The sequence below is a fragment of the Melozone crissalis genome, unplaced genomic scaffold (genome assembly GCF_028551555.1).
Source record: "Melozone crissalis strain CALT ecotype California unplaced genomic scaffold, PUWL_Pcris_2 ptg000004l_1, whole genome shotgun sequence".
Lineage (NCBI taxonomy): Eukaryota > Metazoa > Chordata > Aves > Passeriformes > Passerellidae > Melozone > Melozone crissalis.
In genome coordinates, this window is record NW_026535782.1 from 25,897,005 (window position 1) to 25,923,576 (window position 26,572).

General features: G+C 39.5%; 1 protein-coding gene across 10 annotated transcripts in view; it reads right to left on the minus strand.

The window, feature by feature from the left end:
* Positions 1–26,572, minus strand: part of GRIP1 (glutamate receptor interacting protein 1) — a 307,729-nt gene that overhangs the window by 53,458 nt on the left and 227,699 nt on the right. For all 10 annotated transcript variants that reach the window (XM_054270788.1, XM_054270762.1, XM_054270771.1 and 7 more), the window contains 5 exons: positions 25,805–25,940; positions 24,764–24,909; positions 21,491–21,574; positions 20,570–20,645; positions 19,061–19,206 (listed from right to left, as the gene is read on the minus strand). In XM_054270788.1, the coding sequence (XP_054126763.1) occupies positions 19,061–19,206; positions 20,570–20,645; positions 21,491–21,574; positions 24,764–24,909; positions 25,805–25,940 (588 nt within the window). The remainder of the gene's footprint in view (positions 1–19,060; positions 19,207–20,569; positions 20,646–21,490; positions 21,575–24,763; positions 24,910–25,804; positions 25,941–26,572) is intronic.

Genomic DNA, 26,572 nt, shown 5'->3' on the forward strand with positions numbered 1-26,572 from the left:
CAGACTAGTGGATTAGAGATGCATATCTTAGTGAAGTTAAGGAAGATTGTTAAGAAGTGGAAAAAAACCTAAAATTTTGACACTCTTGCCTTTAAGAGCAAAACGTTGGAACACTTACAGAAAGATTGAAGAAATCAGTTTCAATCCCCCATTACTCCCAAATGCCTTAGACGACATTCTTGCTTTCCTCTGCTCTCTTTGTTCTTTTTCCAATTCACAAAAATCAATGAATCTTTTCCAGTACCTGCTCAGCAATCATGTATGTGACAGCTCTGATGTATAAGGCACAGCACTGACTGCTCCCCAAAGAAGCTGTTGAGTAAACTCTCATAGATGGACACTTACAAATCCTTAAATGCAGAAACGCACTAGCCTTTCCTTGAACTTGCTTTCTTTAACAAAACCCAACAGAATGTAGGGGAACTATGCGTGTGCAGAGTGTACACAAGACAGTGTGAGTTCCAGAAAGGGTCCAACACAAAACACTCCATCGCAGTGAAAGGTTGAGACATCCCAACAAGCTACTGTCAGCGCTCAGCACACAAGCAGAAGGTACTTAAAAGCAGCAGTGATGAAACTGATGTGTAAAGCACAGAATAAGCAACCAAATCTGTGCCTTTATTTGGTATCTTAGTCTCAGTTGAGAATAACATACAAGGTTGGTTGCCCAGAGAAGCTGCAGAATGTTTTAAAGAAATCCAAGTGCTTGGCTGTTTCCCCTGCCTTACCTGAAAAAAAAAAAAAAAAAAAAGTAGGAGAAACATTTTTCTACACATGTACCTATTTAGCAGGTTGCCCAGAGAAATTGTGGAAGCCTCATCCTTGGCAGTGTTCAAGACCAGGTTGGATGGGCTCTGAGCAACCTTGTCTAATGGAAGGTGTCCTGGCCCATGGCACAAGGGGTAGAACTGGATGATCTTTAAGGTCCTTTCTAACCTAAATCATTCTATGATTGACAGAATAATCAATGGTGAGGAAAACACAGTAGATGTGGTTGTGCCAGTCCAGAATCAGTGTGCTAGGGATTAGCCTCCCTGTTTTCTGTGTTAAGAAACTAGAGCTGAAATGTTAAAAGCTTTTTGCTTTTTGTAACAGAAATGGATGGAAATACCACACACTTACCACCATGAGTTCAGAGTATTTGCCCCTGCTTAGGGAAGCTAGATTGCTGAAATGCAAAAATCAAAGCTGATACAAATCTTACACGGCACTTGAAATCCACAGCTAGCTGTTCAAAATTGAGACCAGATAACCAACCCAAAGAACAGGCAGGACTTCTAACAGGCTTGATGAATTTAATTTCTAAGATGTGTGGTTTTAGCAGTGACACTCTCCATACAGACCATTTTGCAAGGTCCCTTACAGTACTGCTCAGCTGACAGCAGAACAATGTGAAAGCACTCAGGGACTCTGTGTGCATTCACATCCACTTTTCTTCATTCACCCACACACTATTCATTACTGCCAGACAGTATCTTAAACTACACTTAATGAATCTTGTCATTCTCTGTGTGGTTTTTGTATTCTTAAGGAGTATTTCTTTTACGTGAATACCAGTCCAAGCCCTCCATTTTTTGGCATCCATTAAAACATTTTCTCCGTAAGACTGACACACTTAAAGTTGTCCCAACTCCTCACAGTTCAGTGCAAGACTGCATTCCTAGCTGTGTGAGGTTCATAGTCCTCTATCATACATACATAGTCCTCTATTATACATAGGCTCCCCTATATCCCTTTTCATGTTTTTCTGAGATTGCCGTAGAGATAGGCAGTCAACTTGTCTGTCTGTCTTTTCCATGATCTCATGCAAAACAAGAGCTACAACTAGAAGTGCGTGTGCAAGAGAGAGATCTGCTGCAAGTAGGGAAGCTTTTCTCTGCTTTTCTCCTTCCTTTCTTCTTCAATTCACTTATACCTTTCTTCTTTTCTTTTTCCAGGTTTCACCAAGTCACAAATAAAAAGAGCTGACAAAACCCCACTTTCGCCCGCATTCTTCATGTACATCATAAAGCACTTAGGCTACTTTGCTACCATTTAAAATTTCTTTTGTAGGGGCATTTTCATTTACTAATTTTTTTAACATCAGTTGGATGACCAACCAAGTCTCTTACAGAGATCTGAGTGATGGTTATTTAAATACTGGGTTTTTTTTGTGCGGAGGTGGGGGCATGGGAGGTCACTTATTTATGTAATACACTTTCCTTGTACTGCAAAGATTATTTGATCTCTATTTTGCAAAGAAAGGATATAATTACGTATTTTTAAAGATGATCTATCTAATCAAGAAATTGAGATTGGGATCATGGGTCAATGATTTCAAGAGGGAATGTAGCAGCAAGGAAGAGAGGCAGGAATAAGACTTCTGCAGTGTTTAAAGGGCACAGGAACAACATTCAAGATGCCCTACAGCTGGGAAGCACCATTATCACTCATTCAGAGTAATATTATTTGATTCCTCATACGTTTGTGGCTAAAGGTCATAAATGTACCACACACAGAGCATGATTCACGGTGCTGGCTTTGGTACCCTGTTCTACTAATATTGCATAATGTTTGCACCCTGGCTTTGTTCATGCTTCATTTAGCAGAGTAACCTTTTACTCATCGCAGATCTTATGGGCAAAATAAAATCAATGACAGCTAGCAAGCTCTAAAAGGGATTTCTGGAAAGCTAAGAAAGCTGTGAAACTGTTGGAGTAGGTCCAGTGGAGGGCCATGAAGCTGCTCAGAATGCTGGAGCACCTTTGCTGGAGGATGGGCTGAGAGAACTTCTGGGGAAGAGAAGGCTCTGGGAAGACCTCATTGCTGCCTTTCAGTACTTGAAGGAACCTTATAAAAAAGATGGAGAATGACGTCTTGCATGGGAAGACAGTGACAGAACAAGGTGGAACAGTTTTAAACTGAAAGAGAGGAGATTTAGTTTAGCTGTTAGGAGGAAACTCTTTACCAGAAGGTGGTAAAGCACAGGTACAGGTTGCCTAGAGAAGCTGTGCATGCCCCATTCCTGGGGGCTTTCAAGGCCAGGTTTGACTGGGCCCTAGGCAACATGATCTAGTGGGTGGCATCCCTGCCTGTGGCAGAGGGGCTGGAACTAGATGATATTTAAGGTCTCTTCCAACCCAAACTATTCCATGATTCTATAAAACAGAGTAAGCTGACAACGTATTACGAGTAATATTTGTAGAGAAAGAATAGCAGTTTTTAATAATAGAACCACTATTTACAAATTAAATATTGTTCTTGTTCGAAGTGTCAGTCTCCAAGGCCGAACTTACAATCTATCATACAATATATGTGCTCCTTGCATTCCCTCGATTTTGGGGTATTGTGTGTTACATACAGGCTGTAGAATGAGCAACAGCTGTTATAATTTTACCTGAACTAGAACTAGAGAGGCAAAATAGCACCAAAAATAGATAAATAAAATAGTGTATTTTCCATTATTGCAAGTAACAGGGCACCACTGGAACTGCTGGTCTACTTAAAGAAAGATCACAGAGTTCACAGGAAAAAACCCCATTAATTGCTGCTAAGGAAAAAAGACACCAATGGCATTTTATACTCTCTCACCTTTAGAATAATCAAATTTCAAAAATGATAAATAGGAATAATTGCAAGAGGATGCCAGCAGAATGAGTGATAGCAAAATCAGAGAGACCTCTCAACCTCAGAATGGAAAATGGAGACATTATTCTCTAAACAAATGTGCCACCTATTATCCTCTCTATCCACAAGCAATTTAATATTCTTGTCAACTGACTGGCACAGTCTTTCAATTTTCCTCTTGTTGCCTAATTCCTGCAGCTCATTTATATGCTTCTAATTTAGTCACCTTCTTCAAATCAAAAGCTTAGGAGCTGCTTTTACCAATTTCATACTTTGCAACCTTAGCCCCACCATCCTTCTCAGCTAAAAAATATCACTAACTAGCTGAAGAACCATCTCTGCCTTAAAAATGCTCCCAGACTGTGGATATGGGCATGTCCAAAATCAGTTTGGGACTTTCTCAGACTTTCTCTCATGTTCAGACCATAAAAACCTGCCTAAACAACTTCACTCAAAATACTTTCCCCAGTTCTCAGGATGCTGCTTCCTCATACTAACTGTTTCAAGCTCACACTTTTACTAGGCCTCTTCCCTGCTCAAAGCTGTATAAAATCCCAATCTCTTGATTTACCTCTCTTTTTCTTTACACGTGCAATCTGTCTATTGCACAATTTACAACACAAAAGCAACTTGGTAGATGATGCCTGTACAGAGAATCCAGGATCTGCCTCTTTGAGGACAGTCTGAGTTTATTATTGTAAATAAGCCCAGGCACTAAAACTTTCTGCCTTTGTTACCTTGAGAAAGAATACCACACCGAAAATTCACGTGGCACTTAAAGAACTATTAGGAACTCAAAATCTCTATCCCTGATGGCAGCGCATGGTTTCAGAACTTGGGAGCTTACAAGTACACCTTTATGGATAGTTTGGCAACCTGAGCCTCAAGTACCACCTTTCCATTGAAGGATGGCTCCTGAAAACTGTCCTGAAACACTATATAGCATTAGATTGATTGTGAAATGTTTGCAGAAATCAGCAGTAATGGAATTCTTCCTGCATTTCATTCCAGGAACAGAACTTACAAATAATTGTTTTTAAAAACCATCTTCCAAAATGAGACAGACACCGAAAACGTGCAAATAATAAGTCCTCTGCTGAGGCCCTACAATACAAAACACTAATTAGCACAGATGCTCTCAAAGAACCATTGAATCACGGAATGGTTTGAGTTGGGAGGGACCTTAAAAACCATTTAGTCTCAATCTCCTTCCATAAAGCAGGGTCAGTCTCCACTAGATCAAGTTACTGAAAGTCCAATCCAATCTGTCTTGCAAACTTTCAGTTATGGAATATCCAAAACTTCTCAGGGCCTGATAGACAGATATATATGTCCAAAAGAACTTCCCGTACTTATTTTCTCCTCCAAGTAGGACAGAAAATAAAATGCACAAGAACTTTGGTATCTTCAAAACTCTAAATCTCTTGCACGATTCTTTGTCTGTCTAATCGCAACAAATAGAACAAATAAGGGCAACACAATCTGCACCTCAGCCTGCAAACTAAGATACAGCTGGTGTGCTGAATTTTACGTCAGCCAACCTTGAAAGCATGTCCATAAGTACACACCATAGATAATACAAAGAGCTGCAGTACCCATCAATTATGCCTATTTGACACAATGCCCCCAAGTTCCATCTAATGGGAACACAAATAATTAGAATGGGATTGGAATTAGAATGGGATTGGATTCTCTTCAAAAGTCTACAGAGCACAAAGCCTGTCACTCTGTCACTTCATAGATGGGAGCAAGCACTGTGAACAGCCAAGAACCCAACCTTTGCATTGAGCTGACAGTGCCCATCTATCCAAGTCTCCATCAGGCAGGACATCTCAGATAGCGCCAAAAACTTCAGAGCAAAGGTGTGCCATGGCTACTTTGGACACCTGGGTAAGTCAATGTTGTGTTAGTGAGAACCTCAGCTGCCCCTGTCTCTCTGCCACGGCGGTGGAGCTGAGGGCCTGGAAGCAGCAGAGCCACATAAGCAAGATGCTGAGGCTGTGACAGCCACTCCTGCTTGTCAACAGGATGAGTGACCCAAGTACAGCCCCATTCCCATGTGGCTGACCTGCCTGGTGTATGCGAGCTGCACGAGCGGACCTTGCTCAGGGCTGCTCTGTACTGAAACATACCAACTTATACATTCATGGTTACTTACTATTTACATGTGTTAGTGACTTCTGAACACAAGATAATTGCAGTCTCTGCCTTGGAAAGCTGACCTTGGGTGTGCTTCTGCTAACATTGACATCGGCTGATTTGGTTTGGTTCAACAGGCAGGACTTTAAGACTAGTCTAAAACTCCTCTGCAAGGCCTATCAGGTAACTGTGAACCAGAAGAAAAGAAAAATTAAACTGCACCTTGCTGTTCATAACAGAAAATATTAATTTCTAATCCTTCAAATATGTACTATTGCTACCACTTTTTCACCTGAAACTTTGGTCTGTTAAATAATCTGTGCTCTAGTACAGATTAAATTTAAAATAATTACTGCATCGGCACAGAAACATTATAAAAGGCTACCATGCAGAAAGTTGAGGCCGAGATCTGACCTGGAGGTTTTTGCACTAAGGAAAAGAGAGTTTTTCTGCTCTTAGGGGTTGCACAAACTTTGGTATGTTTGAGTCAGACAAAAATGAGTCAGTAAACAAGTTTATTTACTGCTCTCTCTTTCTGCTTCGGTACTGCCTCAGCAGCAGTTCAGCAAAAACATTTCAAAGAAACAGAGAAAGTAGTTTAGGTAAATTGCCCTTAAATCCAACACAGAAACCATGGTCCTAAACATAAACTCTTTCAAACCTCATTGCAAAAATAATCTAGAATTGCTTATATATTTCCAGCCTTTCCCTTCCCAGTACTTGTTCCAAAGAATATAGAAGAGTACTACTGGGAGCATTCACACATTTAAAGTAAAAGAAAGCTTCTATATCCCCTATTCTCTGCAGCATACATTTCCAGCAAAACCAATTGCCCATATTTCTGCTCCCAAAATCCCAGTTAAGCAATAACCTCTAGAAACTCAAGTGGCCCACAACTGTTATAGCCATACAATGAGAAGGGCACTCTATCATCTGCTTTCTCAGCAGACAGCCTGCCAGCTTGCTGCCAGGGTCACCTTTGGCAAGGTTCCCATGTGGCTCCTCCTTTGCTGCAGGACAAGACATTTACCTCCTGCCAGAGCAGCTCCTGCTGCCAGCCTCCGAGGGGCTCCAGGTCCTCTCATGCAAGTCTGGTGACTTGCTTCTTTTTGAAGATGTTCCATTGCTCATATTTATAATTAAGCAATTACTGAATTTATGTCAAGGAGAAACTGTGAAAAGCTTTTTTCATTTGTGTTTCTTTTCAGTCTGTTTCTTTGGTTTCGGTTGTTCTTTTTCTTTTACCAGTGAAATCCACCCAAATTTACCTAAGGTCTCTGTAAAGACCTTGAAAAATTAGAGGTCACAGTGTTCAGAAAAAGGCTATTCCAAACAACACTGCTGAGCAGACCATAACAGAAAAACTGTGCTTATGCAAGGTGTAAAAAAACCCAAATGAGAAGTTGATTAAAATCTGCAGAATATCAGTATAAATCATCATAAAAATACACGTATACCAATAAAGATCAGAAGCGTCTGTTTACAAACAGAACGACATTAAAAGGAAAATATTACAGTCACCATGTGGGCACAAAGCACTTCAAACCTAATGATCCCCAGAATGAATATTGCCTGGATGTACTTATTTTTACCTTCCCTCTTTAATTAAATAAGCACATATACTTCCTTCTTCAAGAGTCTCATATGGAAGGTAGACAGTGAATCTTTAATGAGTAGGAACATTTCTCCCTTTTTTTCCAAGCTCATGCCTTAATTACTAAACAGTATTCTCAATCTTCTCTGAGCATATGTGGTGGGGGAGAGCCGTGGTATGCTGCAGCCTCCGAGTATTCCCTACAACATGTTTATTAATGATTTTCTCTTATAACCACACTTTAGAGAAAAAGCATGGTGCTTTTCCCACTGTAGAGATAAACAAGCAAGGATCAAAGAAATGAAGGTTGAAAGCATCCATTTGTCTGGAGAGGACGTTTTAAGACACCTGTGCTGGGGTTCACTGCACCAAAATGCAGACCTCTCTAGGGCAGACCTGAAGTAGCTACACCTGAGCCTAAAAGTCTCTCTACAACCACCCAAGAAAACTGACATTTGACAAATGTGTTTCACCTGCCTCAGTTTAGGCATCTGCATCAAGATGAGATCACCTTTTTTTAGCACATTTCTCTCACATGACTGTTCTTCAGATCATTTAGTACTATGCAGCAAGTGACTGCGGAAGGTAAAATGTATGCAATCATTCCAATAAAAATTTGTAATGTAACATATGCACCAACACATCTGAGTAAGGCTGCATGGGCATCTTAAATTCCTACATTTCTAACCCCTGAAGAGCTGAACTGAAATGAACTTTGCAAAGACAAGAAAAAACCTCACAAAAAATTTACACAAAAAAATCTTGGGTTTATCTTTAAAAATCTTTCAAATCTTGAGTTTAACTGTGAGTCAGTGTATGAAAGTAGCAAAAAAGCCACTCCTCCAGCAAGGGAGATCTCAAAGAAGCAGAGAAAGGACACATCCTTTCTTATTTGCTTTCCCTTTGCAGCTGATTTCTAGTTTAAACATAGCAGCTGATGCTTCTCCCACATTTCATATCCAACTAACGAATGACAGGATATACTGAGAAGACCATCAGCATCATTGCCATGCCATGATTTATAAAATCAAATGCTGACATTTGAAATCCGGTCTGTTATGCGAAAGCCAAAAACTAAATAAAATCAAATGTATAGTGGCTGTCCATCCAACATGCTCTCAACTCACACAGGTTTTGCACTTCAACACCATTAACTGAGGTCATATTTAAGCAAAAGATCTAAAATATTCATACTTTGAAATCCATTCCTTTTCAGCATAAATGTTCTGTGAAATGATTAATGAACATTAACCTTACTGTAAAGGAACAAAAATCTGCATCCCCTTTTAACCTCCTAGATTATGCCTGGTACAGGTGTTCAAGCAAATGACCTGAGGGACTCTGGGGTTTCTTCCCCCTTGACCTAACCTGTCAGAGACAGTCTGATGTCTCATATCCATGAAAAAAAGGCAAGAGGATGGAGTGGTTCAGTTCCAGGTTTGTTAAAATGCCTCCCCTCAGGGAAAGTCTTGGGAGATATTTAGTGTTTTCTGGGGTTACAGCACAAATTCTCTCTAGTATAAAAAAAATCAGATCTGTCTCTTACTCCTTAGTCTCTCAAATGACTGCAGTGCCACTAACACAATATCTTGTTATATTTTTTGAATTGGATTTTTTCCAAATACAGAGTTTCTCTTGATTTGAATTGCATGGCACATGCAAAAGATCCTTTAATCTCCACAAAACTTAATTATCACCATTTCTGTAAAACGTTCACCTCTGCGCTCTGAATTTAAGCACTGCAGCTACCTGCCTAATTTGTTTTCCAGACAAGCACAAGCCAGGATACCTCATTATCCTGTTGTAATCACAGCCTCTGTTGAAAGGCATGCTAAGTAACAGACTGACCCATTTCCAGCTGACCAGAGGTATGAGCATGTGGTAGGGGTGCCAATTCTCTTCCACCCTGCATTTCATGGTGTATCTGGATAGCCCTCATGTGAAGTGGAAAGTTTTGATCAATCTTTTATTTCGCATCTTTTACTAAGTGTCTGTGAGGGTTATTTGCTCCTTTGCTCTGCATTCTTGAAGCCTGGAGGGTGGACAGGAGAGATTACTACAAGAATTTTATCCTTCCATCAATTGTGTTTAACAAAAAGAAGCAAAATAGCATATTTTTAAGAGGTAGAGACTGCTTCCATTTGAGGATCTTAGCCCCTGGATTAGCATCATAGGACCATGTGCTTTGTAAAGAGATACCAACACAGATTAGCAAGGGTCTTCTTTAATGAATGCCCATCATGAAATACATTTGATATTTCAGATTGATTTCTTATAATTGCAGGCTATTTAGATTAACTGCAAGCAAATACAGGTTTCACCTTCCTGACAAGTCTTTGAATGCAAATTTTTCCATTACTCTCAAAATTCAGTAAGTAAAACAGAGTATTTTTATACATGAAGTGAAACTCCTCTCCCTTTCTAGTTATTTATGACAATTAAATTGTACCTTTAATTTTCTGTTTCAGGGACATCTAATTTCACCTTTACAGGGTTTTTTTTTTCTCCCATACAAAACAATGTTTATTAAGGTGCTTTTAATAAGGTCATAGTTTCAAAAGCACTTGAGATAAATTTTAATTGGACCTGTTAGAGTAATTTGTAACTTATATGGTTCAGCTAAACTCCTTTTATTTTTCTTTAGGGATGATCAGGAAGTTTGTAAAAAAAGAAACACCTGTAAGATTTATGAAATCCTTGTAAAACATGACAATTCCTCCCTTCTGCTAGCACTAGCTCCTACTAGCAAGATGGCTATTAAATTGCAGCAGCAAATCACAACCAGAGAGAGAAAGATATCAGGCAAATAGACTTGGGAATCATGGACATAATACTTCTCTGATTAAAACATCTTGTTTTTAACTGCTTGTAACTTACAACTTGGCCACAGTACAAATATCTGGTGTGATGTTTTCTTACAATGGTTACCCTTCTCAGACTGTACTTTCTTCTCTCCCTTTAGTTATTTTAGCTGAAACAGGTCATTAGGAAAACCCAGAGTTTGCTCCACCTACCCTGCCCTTCCCCCTGAAAATTCTCTAGGCTTTATATGGAAAATTCATGTTCTCTATGTATCCTCTCTACCAGACAGATCTGGCACTGGGAATCAAGAGCTAAGAAGAGGGGAGAGAAGGGCTTTTTGGGCAAGAAGGAGAAGAACTGAGGTGAGAGGGTTAGTGATCCATAAAGAAGCGGGAGAACAAGAAACTTGGGAATGGTTTGCTAAGAGATGGGGACTAGAGAAAGGGCTAAAGAAGGACAGGCATGTAAACTGCAAAAGGCCTTTAAAACAGAGAAATCAGCAGTGTGAGAGAAATGTATTGGAAAATTACTTAAGCCTTACTTGGCAAAAGACAGCAGAAAAAACTGGGCTGTAAGGAGAGGGAATAGCATGTTGGGGATTTAGGACCTTCTAGAAAAGACAACTCAAACTAGGTCAGCAGAGAAAGGAAAAATCAAGCAGCTACTGGAAAAGACAGTAATGCAGCTCAGAATCAGGATAAGAGCAAAGAATGGAGGGAAGAAGCACCATGCCTCCATGAAATAGACAGGAAGGAGCATGGGATCCATAACCCTTGCAGTTGTTCTCCACTTTCAGCAAAAACCCTGCAGTCATGTGTGTGTATGAAGACTTCTCTGGCCTCCGGGAATCAATCACATGTGCACTGTGCTGGACAGCTGGTCTGATAACGCTGCTAACAGAGAGCAGGCTTAGTGGCTCTCATTCTTTTGAGGAGCTATTCTGGTATGGATGTCAGAAGATTGAAGTTTTTCTGATGGAGAAACCCAGGTAATGGTACACAAAAATGTGACAAAGCTGTTAAGGATGTAAGCTTACACAGGTACTGGTAAACAACAAACTGAGAGTTGCTTATGCAACCCAGGGGTACCATTCATTGAAAAGAAAAATCTGTTTTCTTACAAGGCCCTGTTCCACACCTCTTTCACTGCTCAGCAGTCCTCACAATGAAACAAATGTCCTACCCATAGGGGAAAGCATCATAAGTTTTGAGGAGCTAGCTGTGCATGAGTTGGGTAGGAGGTGTGTAAGGCAAGGAAAAGAAGGTTATGAAACATGGAGGGAACACCTCATTGCTGCTTTTATGTATCAGATTATATCACAAATTCTGTAAAAGCTGAAAGGCACCAACAGCATTGGTCACCAATTGCAAGCATTTTTTTATTTCACTATCACAGCCAGCAGCTGTATCTCTTGATGACACAAAAAACTGATCAAGCAAGAATTGTTTTATGAATTTCAATTTGAACTTGAATCCAGCCCAAAAAGCTGGATTTTTTTAACCTAACCTATTTACCTTAGGTTTCCATGTTATCACATTTATCTCAAGAGGTGTTAAAAAAGGTATTTATATTTCCTTTAAAGAAGATAAGTAAAGCAGATTAAAGCAGGTAAGGATGCAGGAGCTTACGACAAACTGATCAGTATCAACCATCTTACAGGCCCGTGATGAGACTAAGTGAAGTCTGTACAACATGTTTTGTAGCAGCATGAGAGACAAAGGGTTAAAAGCAATAATCCATTCTCCCTATTGTAAAAGAGCAGTCCTGAAAGCCAGAAAACTCGATAGCAGAAACACATCACAAGCCTCAGGCTTCTCATGCCAAGGGTAAATCATATGAAACCACAGGATCATAGAATGGCTTGGGTTGGAAGGGACTTAAAAGATCATCTAGTTCCACCCCACCTGCAATAAGCAGGGATTCCTTCCACTAGATCAGGTTGCTCAGAGTCCCATCAATCCTGGTCTTGGACACTTTCAGCCACAACTTCTTAGAGCTACCTGTTCCAGTGCCTCGCTACCCCTACAGTGAAGGATTTCCTCCTTATATCTAATCCAAAGCTACTTTCTTTCAGTTTGAAGCCAATCCCCCTTTTTCTGTCTCTACAAGTCCTTGTAACAAGACTCTCTCTATCTTTCTGGTGGGCTCCCTTCAGGTACTGGAAGGCCACAATTAGGTGACTCCAAAACCATCTCTTTTTCAGGCTGAAAAAACCCAACTCTCTCAGCCTTCCCTCACAGGGGAGGTGCTCCATCCCTCTTATCATCTTGGTGGCCTCCTCTGGACTCTCTCCAGCAGGGTGATGTCCTTCCTGCGCTGGGACCCCAGAGCTGGATGCAGCCCTGCAGGTGGGGTCTCACCAGAGCAGAGCAGAGGGGCAGAATCCCCTCCCTGGCCCTGCTGCCCACGCTGCTTTGGATGCAGCCCAGGACATGTTTGGCTCTCTGTGCTGGGAGGGCCCATGGCTGGGTCATGTCCAGCCTCTCCTCTCCTCCTCCAGCACCCTCGAGCCCCTCTCAGCAGGGCTGCTCTCCATCTGTCCATCCCTAGCCTGTGCTGATACCAGGGTTTGCCCTGATCTGGGAGCAGCACCTTGCACTTGGCCTTGTTAAACCTCCTGAGATTCCCTCAGGCCCATTTCTTGAGCTTGTCCAGGTCCCTCTTGATGGCATCCTGTCCTTCAGGTGTGTCAACTGCACCACTCAGCTCAGTGTCACCTGCCAGTTTACTGAGGGTGCACTCAATCCCTTCATCTGTGTCATTAATGAAGATATTTAATAACACTGGTCCTCTGAGGGACATCACTTGTCACTGATGGCCTGAGACATTACCACTACCCTCTGGATGTGACTGTCCAATCAATTCTTTATCCATCTAACAACAGTCCACTCACTGAATCCATCTCTCTCCAGTTTAGAGCTAAAGATGTTGTGGCAGACCATATCAAAAGCTTTACAGAAGTCCAGAGAAATGACATCTGCAGCTCTTGTCCTGTCCACTGGGATAGTTACTCCATCACAGAAGCCCAACAGGTCGGTCAGGCAGGACTTGCCCTCAGTGAAGCTGTGCTGGCTGTCTTGAACCACTTCCCTGTGCCTTAGCACACCTTGCTGGCACTACAAAGAGAAAAGTTATTTATTGTGTATATTCACAGCTGACTGTCAGTTTACACTGGTGTCCCTGATGCAGGCATCTGGCACCAACAGCAGAACACGCTGTGGGTTTGATGAACAAGTAAACTGCACAGTAAGATGAGACTAATGTGCCATAGCACATAGATTTAAGTATCTGCTCAGTGAATGTGAATCACTCATTAGCTTCCACGAGAGACAAAAAAATCCCATGTGTTTTACCTAGTGATATATCTGTGAGTGGATATTTCTGGAAGTGTTAGAGTTATGTCTGTGTTATCTCCTGCTGTAAGAAAGATCCAATACATATGGAATGACCTTGGGACTCAGAGGTTTTCTCCTTGAGATCTGCATATTGCCTGAAGCACTCAAACTGTGGCTGGATTAGGGCCTCAGGAAAAAAACACCAGGAATTAATAACTTTGCATTTAGACAAGGATCAGGGCAGTGCCTTTAATAAGCCTGTGGTCACACACTGGAGACAGAAATAAAATTCAAAATGAATAGCTGCATAAAAGGTTATTATCTCTCCTGTGGCTCTTGTGACTGTACCGCATGCACACCCCTCTGGACAGTGGCTGAGCAGTCTCCCTTCTGACATTTCCCAAATGGAACACTCAACATTTTGACTTCCAGCATTGTCTTGTAACTTAACTTGTGTATGTGTCTGTGTAGCAGTATTTAAAGTAATGTTTCAATTAATACAGCTATTATGACCTTTGTTTTGCACATTGATTTTCATTCTATCTGTCTCTGAAGCAACCTAAGACAAGAAAACTTCTTAAAAGCTTTAAGCAATTAATTCATACTTAGAATTTCAAGGGATCTCAATTCATTGCCCTGTATAGCCAGGAGACCTGCAGCTGCAGTCAAATGCTAGAGTATGTTAACCTATCTATTCTGTCAAAACCTTATATGAGACAAGAGAAATGTACATTTTAAGTTTATAAAGCAACAGAAAGAAAAAGGCAGTGTGGAATCCTACAGGGTTCCTGACTTTACTTCTATTTGCAAGGTCTTGCAACACTTGTAAGGCTTATGAAGATCCTAAGTCAGACCTTGGAGTCTCTGGGGCTCCTGCTCCTTTGGGCTTGTAAAATTTCCAGCTTTTAAGGGTCTCCACAGCTCTGGATGCACTTGAGTGATATTGCTTTATGAAACTTAAGGGTCAGCCCATAAGTTCTTTTTTCTCCTCTATTTCTCGCCTTCCACAAATTGCTGAATGTCTACATTAGAACTGCAGATTATCTCACCTGATCTTTAAACTATGCAAATTTTCTCTCCCTAGTGCCCTTCTTGTCAGGCAGAATTGCTAAAAGGTGAAGCAGGTTTCTTTAAATATACCTTCATAAGGTCATGACAGCATTAATTAATTAATTAGCTTATTGTAATAGGTGAATTTAAAGAGGCAAAAGCCTTGGATGAGGCTAGCAAAAAGATTTACTAGCAAATGTCTGCATCAATATTCCCCTTTCTAGGAAGTTCTATCAGTGTTAAACACTGAGTTCAGAAAATAGAGGGTGTTGCTTTAGTTAAAATCAAGCAGTTCTGTGTCAGGGTGACTCTGGTAGATTTGCAACAGAAAACAAGCTGACTGTTTCTGTTTTGTAGAGAAAACTTACAGGGTACCACATTCCAGCAAATCTATCCTGGCTCGAATAAGAGCAAGAACTGTTAAAGAAGCCAGAAAAACATATGGAATTTGAAAGTGCAATATGTTCCTTTACTCCTGAACACCACAGAGTGGTTTGAACTAACAAACACCCACTGAAGAGAGAAAGATGTTGTGTCTCACAAGTGCAAACAACTAAAAAAAGCTTCTTTTGTGTCCAAGTTCTGGCAAAAGCTGCTGGTTTTTTTTAACTACAGTATCCTTGATTCAAAGATTGCCCCCGCACGAGCATCCAAGACTTAAAAAGTAGGTTGCTCAAAAGATCATAAACTCTAGATATGAACTACATAAAAATGGTCAGAATTTAAACTCAAGGTAGTCACTACCTTTGAACTTATCTGATTGCTCCCTTTCAGAGAAAATATGGAAGAGTACCCAAGCAGATGCAACCCCAATTATAGACACCACACAGAGCCCAGTGGCATCATGGCAGATCTTTGAAAACCTGAAGACAAAATGCATCTCCTCAGCTTCAATGTACTGATAAACTTTTATTGTTTGTTTTAGACAAAGGCACCGTGAATCTTTGTTTGTAGCTTGTTATTAGTGTTGCATTCTTACTCTCACTAAAACTCCAGCTGTGAGCAGCTAATTATGATACTTCCCCTGACCACTGCCTAACAGTGAGAATTTCAGTCTCTCCAACCTAACTTTATAGCTTGGAATTAATATCTTTTATTTGATTGCCACAGGAGAGAATTCAGGTTGTAAAATTATCTTGGCAGCAGCAGCAAGTCACTGCTAGCTACAACCTGGCCTCTGCTTCTCCCCTTCCTCAAAATTAGGGCTCAGGTGTAATCACAGGGCACAGAGAGTTGCACTATACAGACCTCTCCCACCACTAGATGAAAATAGGTGACCCACAAGACCAGAAATTTTAGACACTTAAGGTGTAAGGACTACAGAGAAGAGTAATAAAGCCCACAAAGATCATGTTAATTCTACACAGTTTTGTGTAGAGCGAGTCACCACATCCATGTCCTTTGCAAACACTGAAGTACAGCATTATTTAAGCATCACAAAGTTTAAAAACACAGGCAGTTCCTCTAAAATCAACAAGAAAGGTAAGCAATAACAGTACTTCAACACTGGAGAATGTGTTCTGCAAAACAGAAACACATTTGGAAGACTGCATCCTCCACAGCTTCAAATGTAACTTATCACATTATAAAATACTTTCTCAGAAATTAGCTTTTTCAATTTTCTTCAGGGATTATCTTGGTATGTTCAAACTCCTACTATGACAAAGTCTCTTTGAAACTACAGCAATACACTCCACACACCAACCTGGAAATATTTTCAGCAACATCTAAAAAAAAAAATATCTCTTCCAAGAAGCTGAATTGACAAGTTTATTTCCTTGGACCCAGCAGAGCAGGAGACTTCAGGATGTATTAAGCAAGCACAGGTGTAACCCTAGAGTTCAACAAGAACAGCCACATCTCTTACATTATATACACACTTGATTACCCTGCACAGAACCCCTTGATGCTTTTTTTACTCCAGTTTGTCTAGGGTCCAGAAACAATAAAATGTACAAGCTTGCCAAGTGACCTCTTGAAGATTTCAGCTGGGAGAACTAAACTTTGAGAAATAGAGCACCTTTGAAACAGCTTATGCTTACAGGAGTAAGAAAAGTCAGTTACACACTACAGGACTGTAGTTGAAAAATAGTTCAGGATTATTTTCTTCATCTAGTAAAACCATTTCAAATCAAGTTCCAATTTCATGCTATCAGAATGTATTTTATGGCTCTTTCCAGTTCTGGCCACACAGAATGCTACTTTACAGGATATTACCATCACTAACAGAAGAGAAGGTATTGAAGCAAACAGTGCTACAATTATATCTCTAGGAGTAATATATTCTACTGAAAACTTATACCAGGAGGACTCTACAGACTACACAAGACTTCTGTGCAACTTTTGGATTGCTTCTGTCCCCTTCAAGCAGGCTAACCTACTAATCTATTTTCAAGCATCAGTTATTGAAAAGTCACCTTACCCAATATTCTCCCTTTGTTTTAGCCTATTTTCAAATTCTCATCAACCCTCAGACAGCATTACAAACAGTTTATGGGCAACATAAGAGTTGAGAAAAAAGGATAACATTTCTGTAATTTTTAAATTTCTCTTCATGACTCATGCTCTCTCTTTCACGTTACTCCCAACTTTAACTTTCCTGCTCTTGAGGAGAACTAAGAGAAGATTCAAATCAGAAAAGGTTTCCTGGCCAGGATTCAATGGATTAGGGTGAATGATTTTCAGCCTTTGCACCATGGTCATAAAATAGCTGCACAAGAGAGCTTCCCAACAAAATTTCTTGTTCACACCATTGCTAAATACTATGCAGGGCACACAGATTGGAAAAAATTCAAAACCTACTGGGGGCTAGGTATTATCACAATGCATTAGAAAGACAGTCTACTGGTTCCCTCCCTGTTTCATCTTGCAGACTCTGCTGGATCACCACTCCATACATTTCCCAGTGTTTGATTTCCTTTTCCTTCTTTCCTTCTGACTCCACGAGTCTCAGGTTCTTCTACCTCCTTTAATTTTTGTTGGATAACACATTCATTGCCAGGAAGGCAGGAATAGTAAATCCAGATTTGGTGCTGAGAACAAGAAGAGTTTATTAAGAGAGAAAATGACACAAAGAAACTGATTGGTGGGTGCTGCCTATAGAGTTGCAACCCTGAAATTTCCACCTAAGTTCTGTATCCTCCTGAACTGAGCTCTATCCAGATAGTACTGAAAATAAAGTTCCTGCCTTGAACAAGCTGCAGTTTAGGAAACAACAGAGTATTTCATCACGTGGTCTCCTCCTTACACAAACCTTCAAAGGTTTCCAGAAGATCCTCAGTGAAATGGAGGCTTACTCACCCCCTGGGGTATATAAGGAAAATTGGGATGGGAATTTTCTCTGAAATGAAAGTTTGCTGGGAACTTTGTCTACAGCCAGGGGTTCATTTTAGAAAAAGTGGAGTAGAAAGAATATTGGTTTAACTGTGATGATGGACAGGGTTCGGTCACCCATTGTCTTTCGAAGAAAAAGAAGAAACAAATGAAAACACCTAAATTCTAGTTCTCCTCAGAAGCTAGAGCTCATCTGAGCTGTCTCCACCTTTCTGGACATGAATCTGTACAACTGTCCATCAGGCCTGCCAGACACTACACAAACCTGCCACTTCAATTCTTGACAGTTAAGTAAACAGAGACATATATTGTAATAAAAAAAGAGAAATCTGTGTCTCAGAGAAGAATAAAGAGGGCTGTTCCAGAATAAGCAAATATCTCACATTATTCTTTTCAGTATTAATCTTTTCCAAGGCTTTGAAGTTTGACAGTGCTATTTCACAAATCCCTAGGAGGCTGCTTTACTGCTAGGCTAGAAACTTGACTGTGGAGCTGAGCAGAAAAAGAAGGGAAAAGACAAGAAATATTTCAGTCTGACTGGTGAGTATTTCTGTTTCTTGCTGCTATGAATTTTCTGTATCTTGAAAAAATTGAAGGGAAATGACAATTTCCAAAACAAATGGAAACAAATAAATTCCAAATCTCATATTAAAAATCATCTGGTCTACTTGAATTCCCAAAAAAACCTCCCATATTTTCAGTGAATTCAAAGTTTGTACAACATGTAAGCTCATTTTTCAAGCCATTTGGCTCCTCTGTATTTCTTAACAAAATTTCTCTCCCCTATTCTTTTCTCTGAGGCAGTCTTGTGACTTTTTAATTATGTCTTGTCCTACTAGCAGCACTGGCAAAAGGCAAAAGAATTTTTGTTAGATCAAGTATTCCCCTCCCTCATGTGACAGAAATGCTTACACTTCATTAACCTTTATTATAAACTAGTCACTGGAAAAGTTACTCTGCTAGAATCCACACTATGGTTTCAGCCTACAAACCACGGAATTGTCAGAATGCTAAATTACAGTAAAACACTGCTCACCTCCTTATGAACCCAAGATTAATGATACAATGCAGAAGGGAATAGCAGTGCTACTAGGAGCATAACAGGTCACAATCGCTGCTAAAACAGCTCATGGAGAACAGGCAGGGAAATACCACAGCTGGCTCCCAGTGTCACAGCCCCAGCTCCTACCCCAGGACCTACCCATCACCGAGACATCGTATTCCACCAGCAGAGTCGCCTCCTGCCCACACTGCTTCAGAATGCTCATGGCTTCAGCATGCGTGGTTCCCAACAGCCGGATCCCATCCACACTCAGCAGCCTGTCCCCAGGTTTGATGGTGCCCTCTCTGGAGGGAGAATAAAGGAGGGATCTTTGTTAGTGTAAGACAAATTGATGTGGACATAGTACCATTTTTATGCAGAGTGATTCTCTCGCGCCCTCCCTGACATCCATCCCTCTTGCCTTAACACTTAACATTTGCTTTGACAGCCAGAATGATCAGAGGGCGCAGTGAAAAGGAAATTGCTTTAATTGGAAAGTCGGTGACTGGAAAACAGCTTACCACACAGTGAAATAATCAAGTCACGTTAAATTGCATCTAAGTATAGCTTCTGCTCAACATATGCTTTCTTTCTACCTTGTCCACACAGCTCTGTTTTCATACATACACAAACACTTCCTCCTCCAATATTTTCTTAAAAATAAACATGAGGTGCAAACACATGGGTGCTGAAACAGATTGCAAAATATGAATGTCCATTTATTGATTTTCTTTAAAAATATCTTTTACTTGCATAATTCCATTTTTCCTTTCTTCCTACTCAGAAGTAATTCAACTCTAAATCCAAAATGCTGTTTCCTAGGCACATCTCATAACCTATTCAGAACTATAACAGAAAATTAAATACTAACACTGTCAACTTAAGGATCGTGGAGAAAAACAAGGAAACCAGGGAATGAGGGAGAGAAAAAAGTGTGGGAACAAAGGAAACGCTCACTTGAAACATTTTCTTCTTAGTTTCCAAAGGTGAAAATGTCAACATAGGCTATAGATATCAATCTGCTTTAAAGAAACTGCCCTTTGAGTTTCTTTAATGGTTTAAGGACACAAATGCCATTTCTGAAAATATAGTTTGTGCATAAAAATAAAGCGAATATTCTTTCTTTATATATATATATATATATATATATATATATAAATAATGGTATTATATACAAATATGGCCAAAACATAAATCTGTGCTCAGAAGTTTTCTAGGTAAAGTTATGTGTGACCTCACATGCAGATATGTACAAACATCTTAACACAACAATAAAACACTCAAACTGGTCACAGTATTATTTTGAATCACAAGAGAAAAAGATTGTGGTGTTAGAGTACAAAAAGCATAATTAAGACCTACATCAGTTGTCTGAAGAATGCAAAAAAAGGTGCCCTGACCTATTGCAGGAATTTATTCTAATTATTTTAGGTGCAAGATTCTAAATTAAAGTTCACACACACCATAACATGCTGAGCCTCTGTGGCTGCCCATTACTATTGCTGCAGTTATTATTATTTCTATTACAACAATTAAAGACAAACCCATGAATTCCAAAGGACTGGATTTAAATGCATCCATTTCACTCAAAATCTTAACTTCTGTCCCAAATAATTCACCTTTCTCCATTTCTCTTTCACATGAACTCCAGAGAAAGATGAATTGTACCTGTCAGCAGGCCCTCCAGGTCTGACACATGTTATTACTACAGGACGAGATTTATTTCTGTCATCGTGTGCTCCACCTGAAAAGGAAAAAGCCAGAGAAAGTATACCTTCATTTTATGCTTTTTATGCAAGCTCATTTCCAAAAGGCAAGACTACATCTTGCATCATGCACCTTCACAGATGGGCTAAAAGAATGAAAAAAATGGCCAAGCCATTAATATGACCCTCCACTGAATTTTACCTAAATAAAATCAACTTACTCTAGGTATAGATGAATCTTTAAAAACATTTATATGGAGGGATTCTTACTAAATGAGTATTTTTTTCTTAGAATTTTCACTCTGAAAATAAGATCTCAGTGTGAACAATTGTTCTGCAATGTTTGCAGCACAGAGAAAAAAAATCTGCACTTTATGTATATGGAGACTAATTAGTGACCACTAATAATTTATGCATTAAAGAAAAACGACATTTTTCCTGAAGAAAATAATAATTCATTATTGGGGTATATTAATTAACAACTGCATCTTTTTTCTGTTCTCCAAGTCAATGATAATATTTTAGTTGTACAATTCAGACTACCAGCAGTATTAATCAAATTTCATGCCTAATATATAGAAGTACTGCATGTAAATTTTTTTAAAGAACTATGATCTTCCTGGAGATTTCAGTGGAGAAGCATCTGGTGTTATGTGACCAGAGTTTGTCATGTTTTCTTGGTATAGTTGATTACTTACAATTCTTCCATTAACAAAAATTTCAGCACCTCATAAAAGCAGCACATGAAAATATGGAAAATGTAATATATTGATTTTTACAAACTGTAAGACATAAATCTTGACATATTTCTGAGTGCTTCAAAAGCTTACCACTTTTTTTTTAAAACAAGAAAATACAGAGTTCAAACTCAACAATGACTCACCTCTTATTACAAATCCAAAAGTGTTCCCCTCTTTATGTAAAGTAACTTCCACAGTTCTAAAGACGAGACCTGACCCTTGTACAGCTAAAAGAAAAAGAATCCAAAACTTAATGGTTATTATTTTTCTAATTATACACCACACAGATTTACATCTTTTCTAATTTAAGATAGATATTGAGTCATGCAATTGGAAAGGCTCAATTACAGGACAGACAGACTGAAGACCTGTGATTACGTAGAACTCACCCTCTTTTTGAGAGAATTTTGGGATAGATATTTTGCAGAGTGACAATGGTGTGGAAAAAGGACACAGATGCATATAACAGTTGAGGAAATTGAGTCTTACTGTTTAAATTATGGCATAATTTTGCTTTTCTTATAGTTACAGAAGAGCGCTAGAAACACACAGTGAGACAAAAATGATACAAAATTCTTAAAGAGTACCTATTGAGCTTCTTGTTTAGCTTTGAAAACATTTGTTTTTCTCACTTAGAAAGAAGACAAGATTTTTGGGCTGTTTCTTTGATCTTAGGTTACTAGATTACAATGCAAAATGCATTTTATTATCATAAGGACTTTTCTTTTTCAAAATGCAGCATGCTCTCTTATAATTGGTGAGTTGGTAAAAAAGTTCTTTAGCTTCTAGCTGAGTCAGTATTTTCTCTGGAAGTACTAAAGAACTGGTGTACAGCTGGACTAGGAGGTGAGAAGCCTAATGCACAGACTAATGCATTTGGGTGTGATAATCCACTTTACAGAATTTGAAACCACTGCTGTTAAGAGACCAGCAGACAGTTTGCTATTAGCTTTTACAGGAAAAACTTTGGCAGGGTCTAAGAACTCTATTTTCCAATGGGAAGAGGACTCTGTGTAAAATCACATGCACTCACACTTTCCACCTTCCACTCAAGTACTGCAAACAGTACAAACACACATAAAATTAAAAAAAAATCAAAACCAAACCAACCCAGCTCTACAAAATACATGTTCTGTGAGGAGCAGAACTAATGAAAACTTGTGTCATTTAATGTTCCTGCCTGCAATAACCAGAGTTTCCCTGTCAGGATACCCTGAGGGCGCAAGGGTGCCACAGGCCACCCTGTGTGTGCTGCCAATCATGAAAGGCACCAGGAAGAGCAGAGGGCCCTCAGTGCTCTCTGCCCCTCTCTTTGTCTCTCTGGGGACCCCCCTGCTCCCAGCTCACTCAGATGTTTATTTCCAGGAGATGTACTGTATGAAATGTACTTTTTTTGAGTTTTTCAGTCCCTATTAAAAAAGTTACTGCAGGGAAACAGGAGAACCACCCAGTGAAATCACATAAATCTCAATTTCTTAGGAAAACAGGTGAAACATGGCCCTCCAGAGCACTGCTCTGTGCTGCAGTAATTCCTGCTACAGCTTGAAGATCACAACTGTGTTACTGAGTCCATGTGGTTGTTTTCTCTTCATTTAGAAATGTTTTACTGACAAAATAAAAAAAAAAAGAATTATGAGAAGACAACTTTTGCCTTCATTCCTATTGACAGAAAGTGGCCTTGCATGTAGGTCATGATGAACCCACGCTTCCCCATTTGTTTGGTGTGGCCTGTAACTTCCACAGGGGAGAGGTGAAACCCACAGCTCAGCAGTGAGGAATGGCAGCAGCCTCCTTCCACTTGGGGACAGCCACCTTGCACCCCAGCCTCAGCCTGCTGTGGGAAAAAACTGCTTAACCCTTTCCAACAGGGAAAGGCAGACACGTGTGGTCGCACCTCTCCTCACAGAGAGTAGCAGGCACAACTCTATCCTAGGATTTTTCCTGGGGAAGGCAGTGAGAAGCTCAGAGAAGAGAAAACAATTCTTATCTCTTCACTGCTCCTTTTGTTTTGCACATGTGGAATGTGTTATGGAGATTGTTTACCCAAAGTGATTTGTTAATTGGACACCACTGAAAGTTGTTTTGATTCCTTGGCCAATTGAGTCAAAGCTGTGTCCTGACTGTCTCCAGACAGTCATGGGTTTTTCTTTAGTGTCTTTGTAGTATAGTATCTCTTTAGTCTGTAATGTAGTACAGAATTAGTGTAACATAGTATAGCTTAATAAAGCAATTATTCAGCCTTCTGAAATCACAGAGTCAGAGCACATTATTCCCTGCATTAGAGTCACCCATCATCAATAGACATGGGGCAGGCACTGCTCACCTTCCAGTTTTAAACACTGAGGTGGCTCGTGCTGAAAACAGCAGCTGGACCCTCCTGCTGTGAACACTTCAGAAATGGAAGGAAGCACTAGGGAGGGGGATTACCAGTGCTCAGCCAAATTTAATCCATCATTATTAAATGACTGACATTTTCTGGCTCTGAAACTGCAACAGTGCTCTGCCTGAGGGAGCAAGCATGGGAACAACAGTAGAATTTCATTATGTATGGGGCCGGGAAGGAAGTGCCAGGGCTTCTCCACACAACTACTGGAAAACTTTAATGTTTAACAAAAACAGCTTGCTCACTAGTAGTTCATGGAAACAACTAGTCTGCTAATTATCTCCAACTTTATCATCTATGCTTGTATGAAGAGGCTGGAAGTTCCAGAGAATTAAACAGAAAGTTACAAATGCTGCTGTAATTTAGTATGTCAAAATCCATTCTCAGTGAACAAGAGTGGTACATTGCTAAAAGGGGATGAAAACCAAAGAAAGCCCAGTTGAATAAATGCAAAACAAATAACGCTGATGAAAGAACTACATCTGCAACAAAGTAACTCTGAACTCAGCTGATTAATTCAGATACTCTGCTTCAGAACATGAAGTTCCCTCTCCACAAGCAAACACTAATCAACAGAGGACATTCAAAATTTTTTTAGTGTGCTTGTCAGGAGGTTCAAAAAACTCCCAAATACATAACTAGACTAATCCTCCAGCTGCTAGAAAGCAGTGGGGAAGTTCATCAGCTTCTGAGCAAAACTCCCCAAATAATACCCAACCAACCAAAACTAACCAACCAAAAACCAACCCTCACCCCCAGAAAACCAAAAAACCAACAAAAAGCAGAGACTGGTAACTCTGCTCTGTTGTTGGTGAGATTTCTGCTTCTAAAACATTAGAGAGCATCCCTCTGTACCGCCAGTTCTTTTGTACTGCTTCAACGTTCTGTGATAAGCCACAGGAATAAATAGAATTAAGAAAAGAAAATTAAAAAACAACCACTACTAAAATGACTACTACCAACCATGCTCATCTCATTGTTGACTACGTCTGCTATTCTACATAGGCTTTTATTTTGCTCTGGAAGTACTTACAGACCGGAGGCAGCTCATACTCCACTTCTAACACAACCCTTTCACCAACATTCTTGAGCAGGCTGATGATCTCATCATGGCGAAATTTGGTCAGGTTGATTCCATTCACAGATTTGATGTAGTCCCCTACATCCAGCTGGTCACTCCTAAGGAAAAGTACATATTTCTTTTCTGAAAGACAGATCTGATGAACCAAACTAAATCCTTTAAATTACTGTTTAGTAACTGTAAATTTTTTTTTCCTATGAATCTAGATCAAAATGAGTTGATATTACTAACAGAACAGAAAGCGGCATTTTAAGATATTAATCTACTCTAGCTCGTTAAATATTAAAATAAGAACATTTTTGCATTATTTATTCCTGAGGTACAAAACCAGCCCTACAATAAAGGAGCTGGATGATTTGACTGGTTTGGGCATAGGATCTGGGAAGTCATCTTCTTCATGTCCCCATCCTTGTCTCTCTCTGTTTGGGAAATGTCCAAACAAAAAAAAATTTTTTTTTGTTCTACTCAGTTACTTGGAACGATTTAGCTCAACGGTCATCTTTTGACTTGTCTCACTCATGATTAAAAGCCTTTTTTCTTTCCACTGTAGTAGTAAGCAAGGTACCTATCACTTTAGAGTCTTTTTAATCTCAAAGTTATCTAATGAAGAACTAAAAAAAGAATAAGATTATGGTAGCACTATCATTCTTTTTTCCCCTTTTGTTTTTTTCCCCTCAGTATGTTATGCTTCTCTCAAATTTTTGTTCAAAGACAAAAAAATCACCCCAGAAATAAAATATGTATAATTTAGAAGAAATACCATGAGTTTTATGACAACTTTCAAAGATTTCATTGGTACTTCCAGTTTTTATCAAAGTAGCCTTGAGCAAAAAGAAGGACCAGCTGTTGCCATTTCCCTGAGGTTCTCCAGTATGATGGGCTGCCATTATAGATGCATCAGTCACATATTTTTTTGGTGACCTTTCTGATGCAGCACGTATTTCTGAGGCAATCACATATTATAATGCATTTTGCAGCTTGAGATGCGGTTACCTAGCAGCGATTCCTCCCTGACGAAGGTTAGATACTCTTGGTTTCCCATCCTTGTCGATACCACCCGATACTGTGAGCCCTAGGGTGGTGCCTTCTTTTTTCATTAATTCAACTATTGTTGAGCCCTTGAATTCCTCTGTTGAAAGAAAATGATTCACATTATTAAAATTTAAGTAGTAACACAGATGTTGCCTTTCCAATATGTCACCTTCTTCCCAAGAAAATCATTCTGTGTTAGTAAGAAATAACATGTACATCTGGAGATTTTTTTATATTACAATTTACAAGTTCTGTCCACAAGGCTCTGCATATAGATAAATCTTGAGCCATATGTTCTGTAAAAGGTTATTAAAAACGACGCCAACGTGCTAGTATACTATACAGAGCCCACAAATATGAAGTCTGGGAACACTTACAACTAAAGATAGTTGTTTCTCATTTTAAAAAGGCTATCTTTCCTCATTTTCTGCTCTCTACCTCTGACCTCTGAGCTTTATAATGCACTTCAACTGATTAAACAGAAGGGTAAAGCACACAATGATATAACAGAACTATAATTTTAGGTTCAGACTCCCTATGAGGCCACAAGGGGATGTCAGTGTTAATAGAACAATTGAATACAGCAAGAATCCAGACAGAGATACATCAGATTTTAACAGTTTTATTCCTTATTTTTACATAAATACAGCTCCACTGTAACTCTCTTCAATTTCTGCAGGACAGGTATAAATTAAGTGAAGGGCATTCATAGTGATTAAGTGTATATAA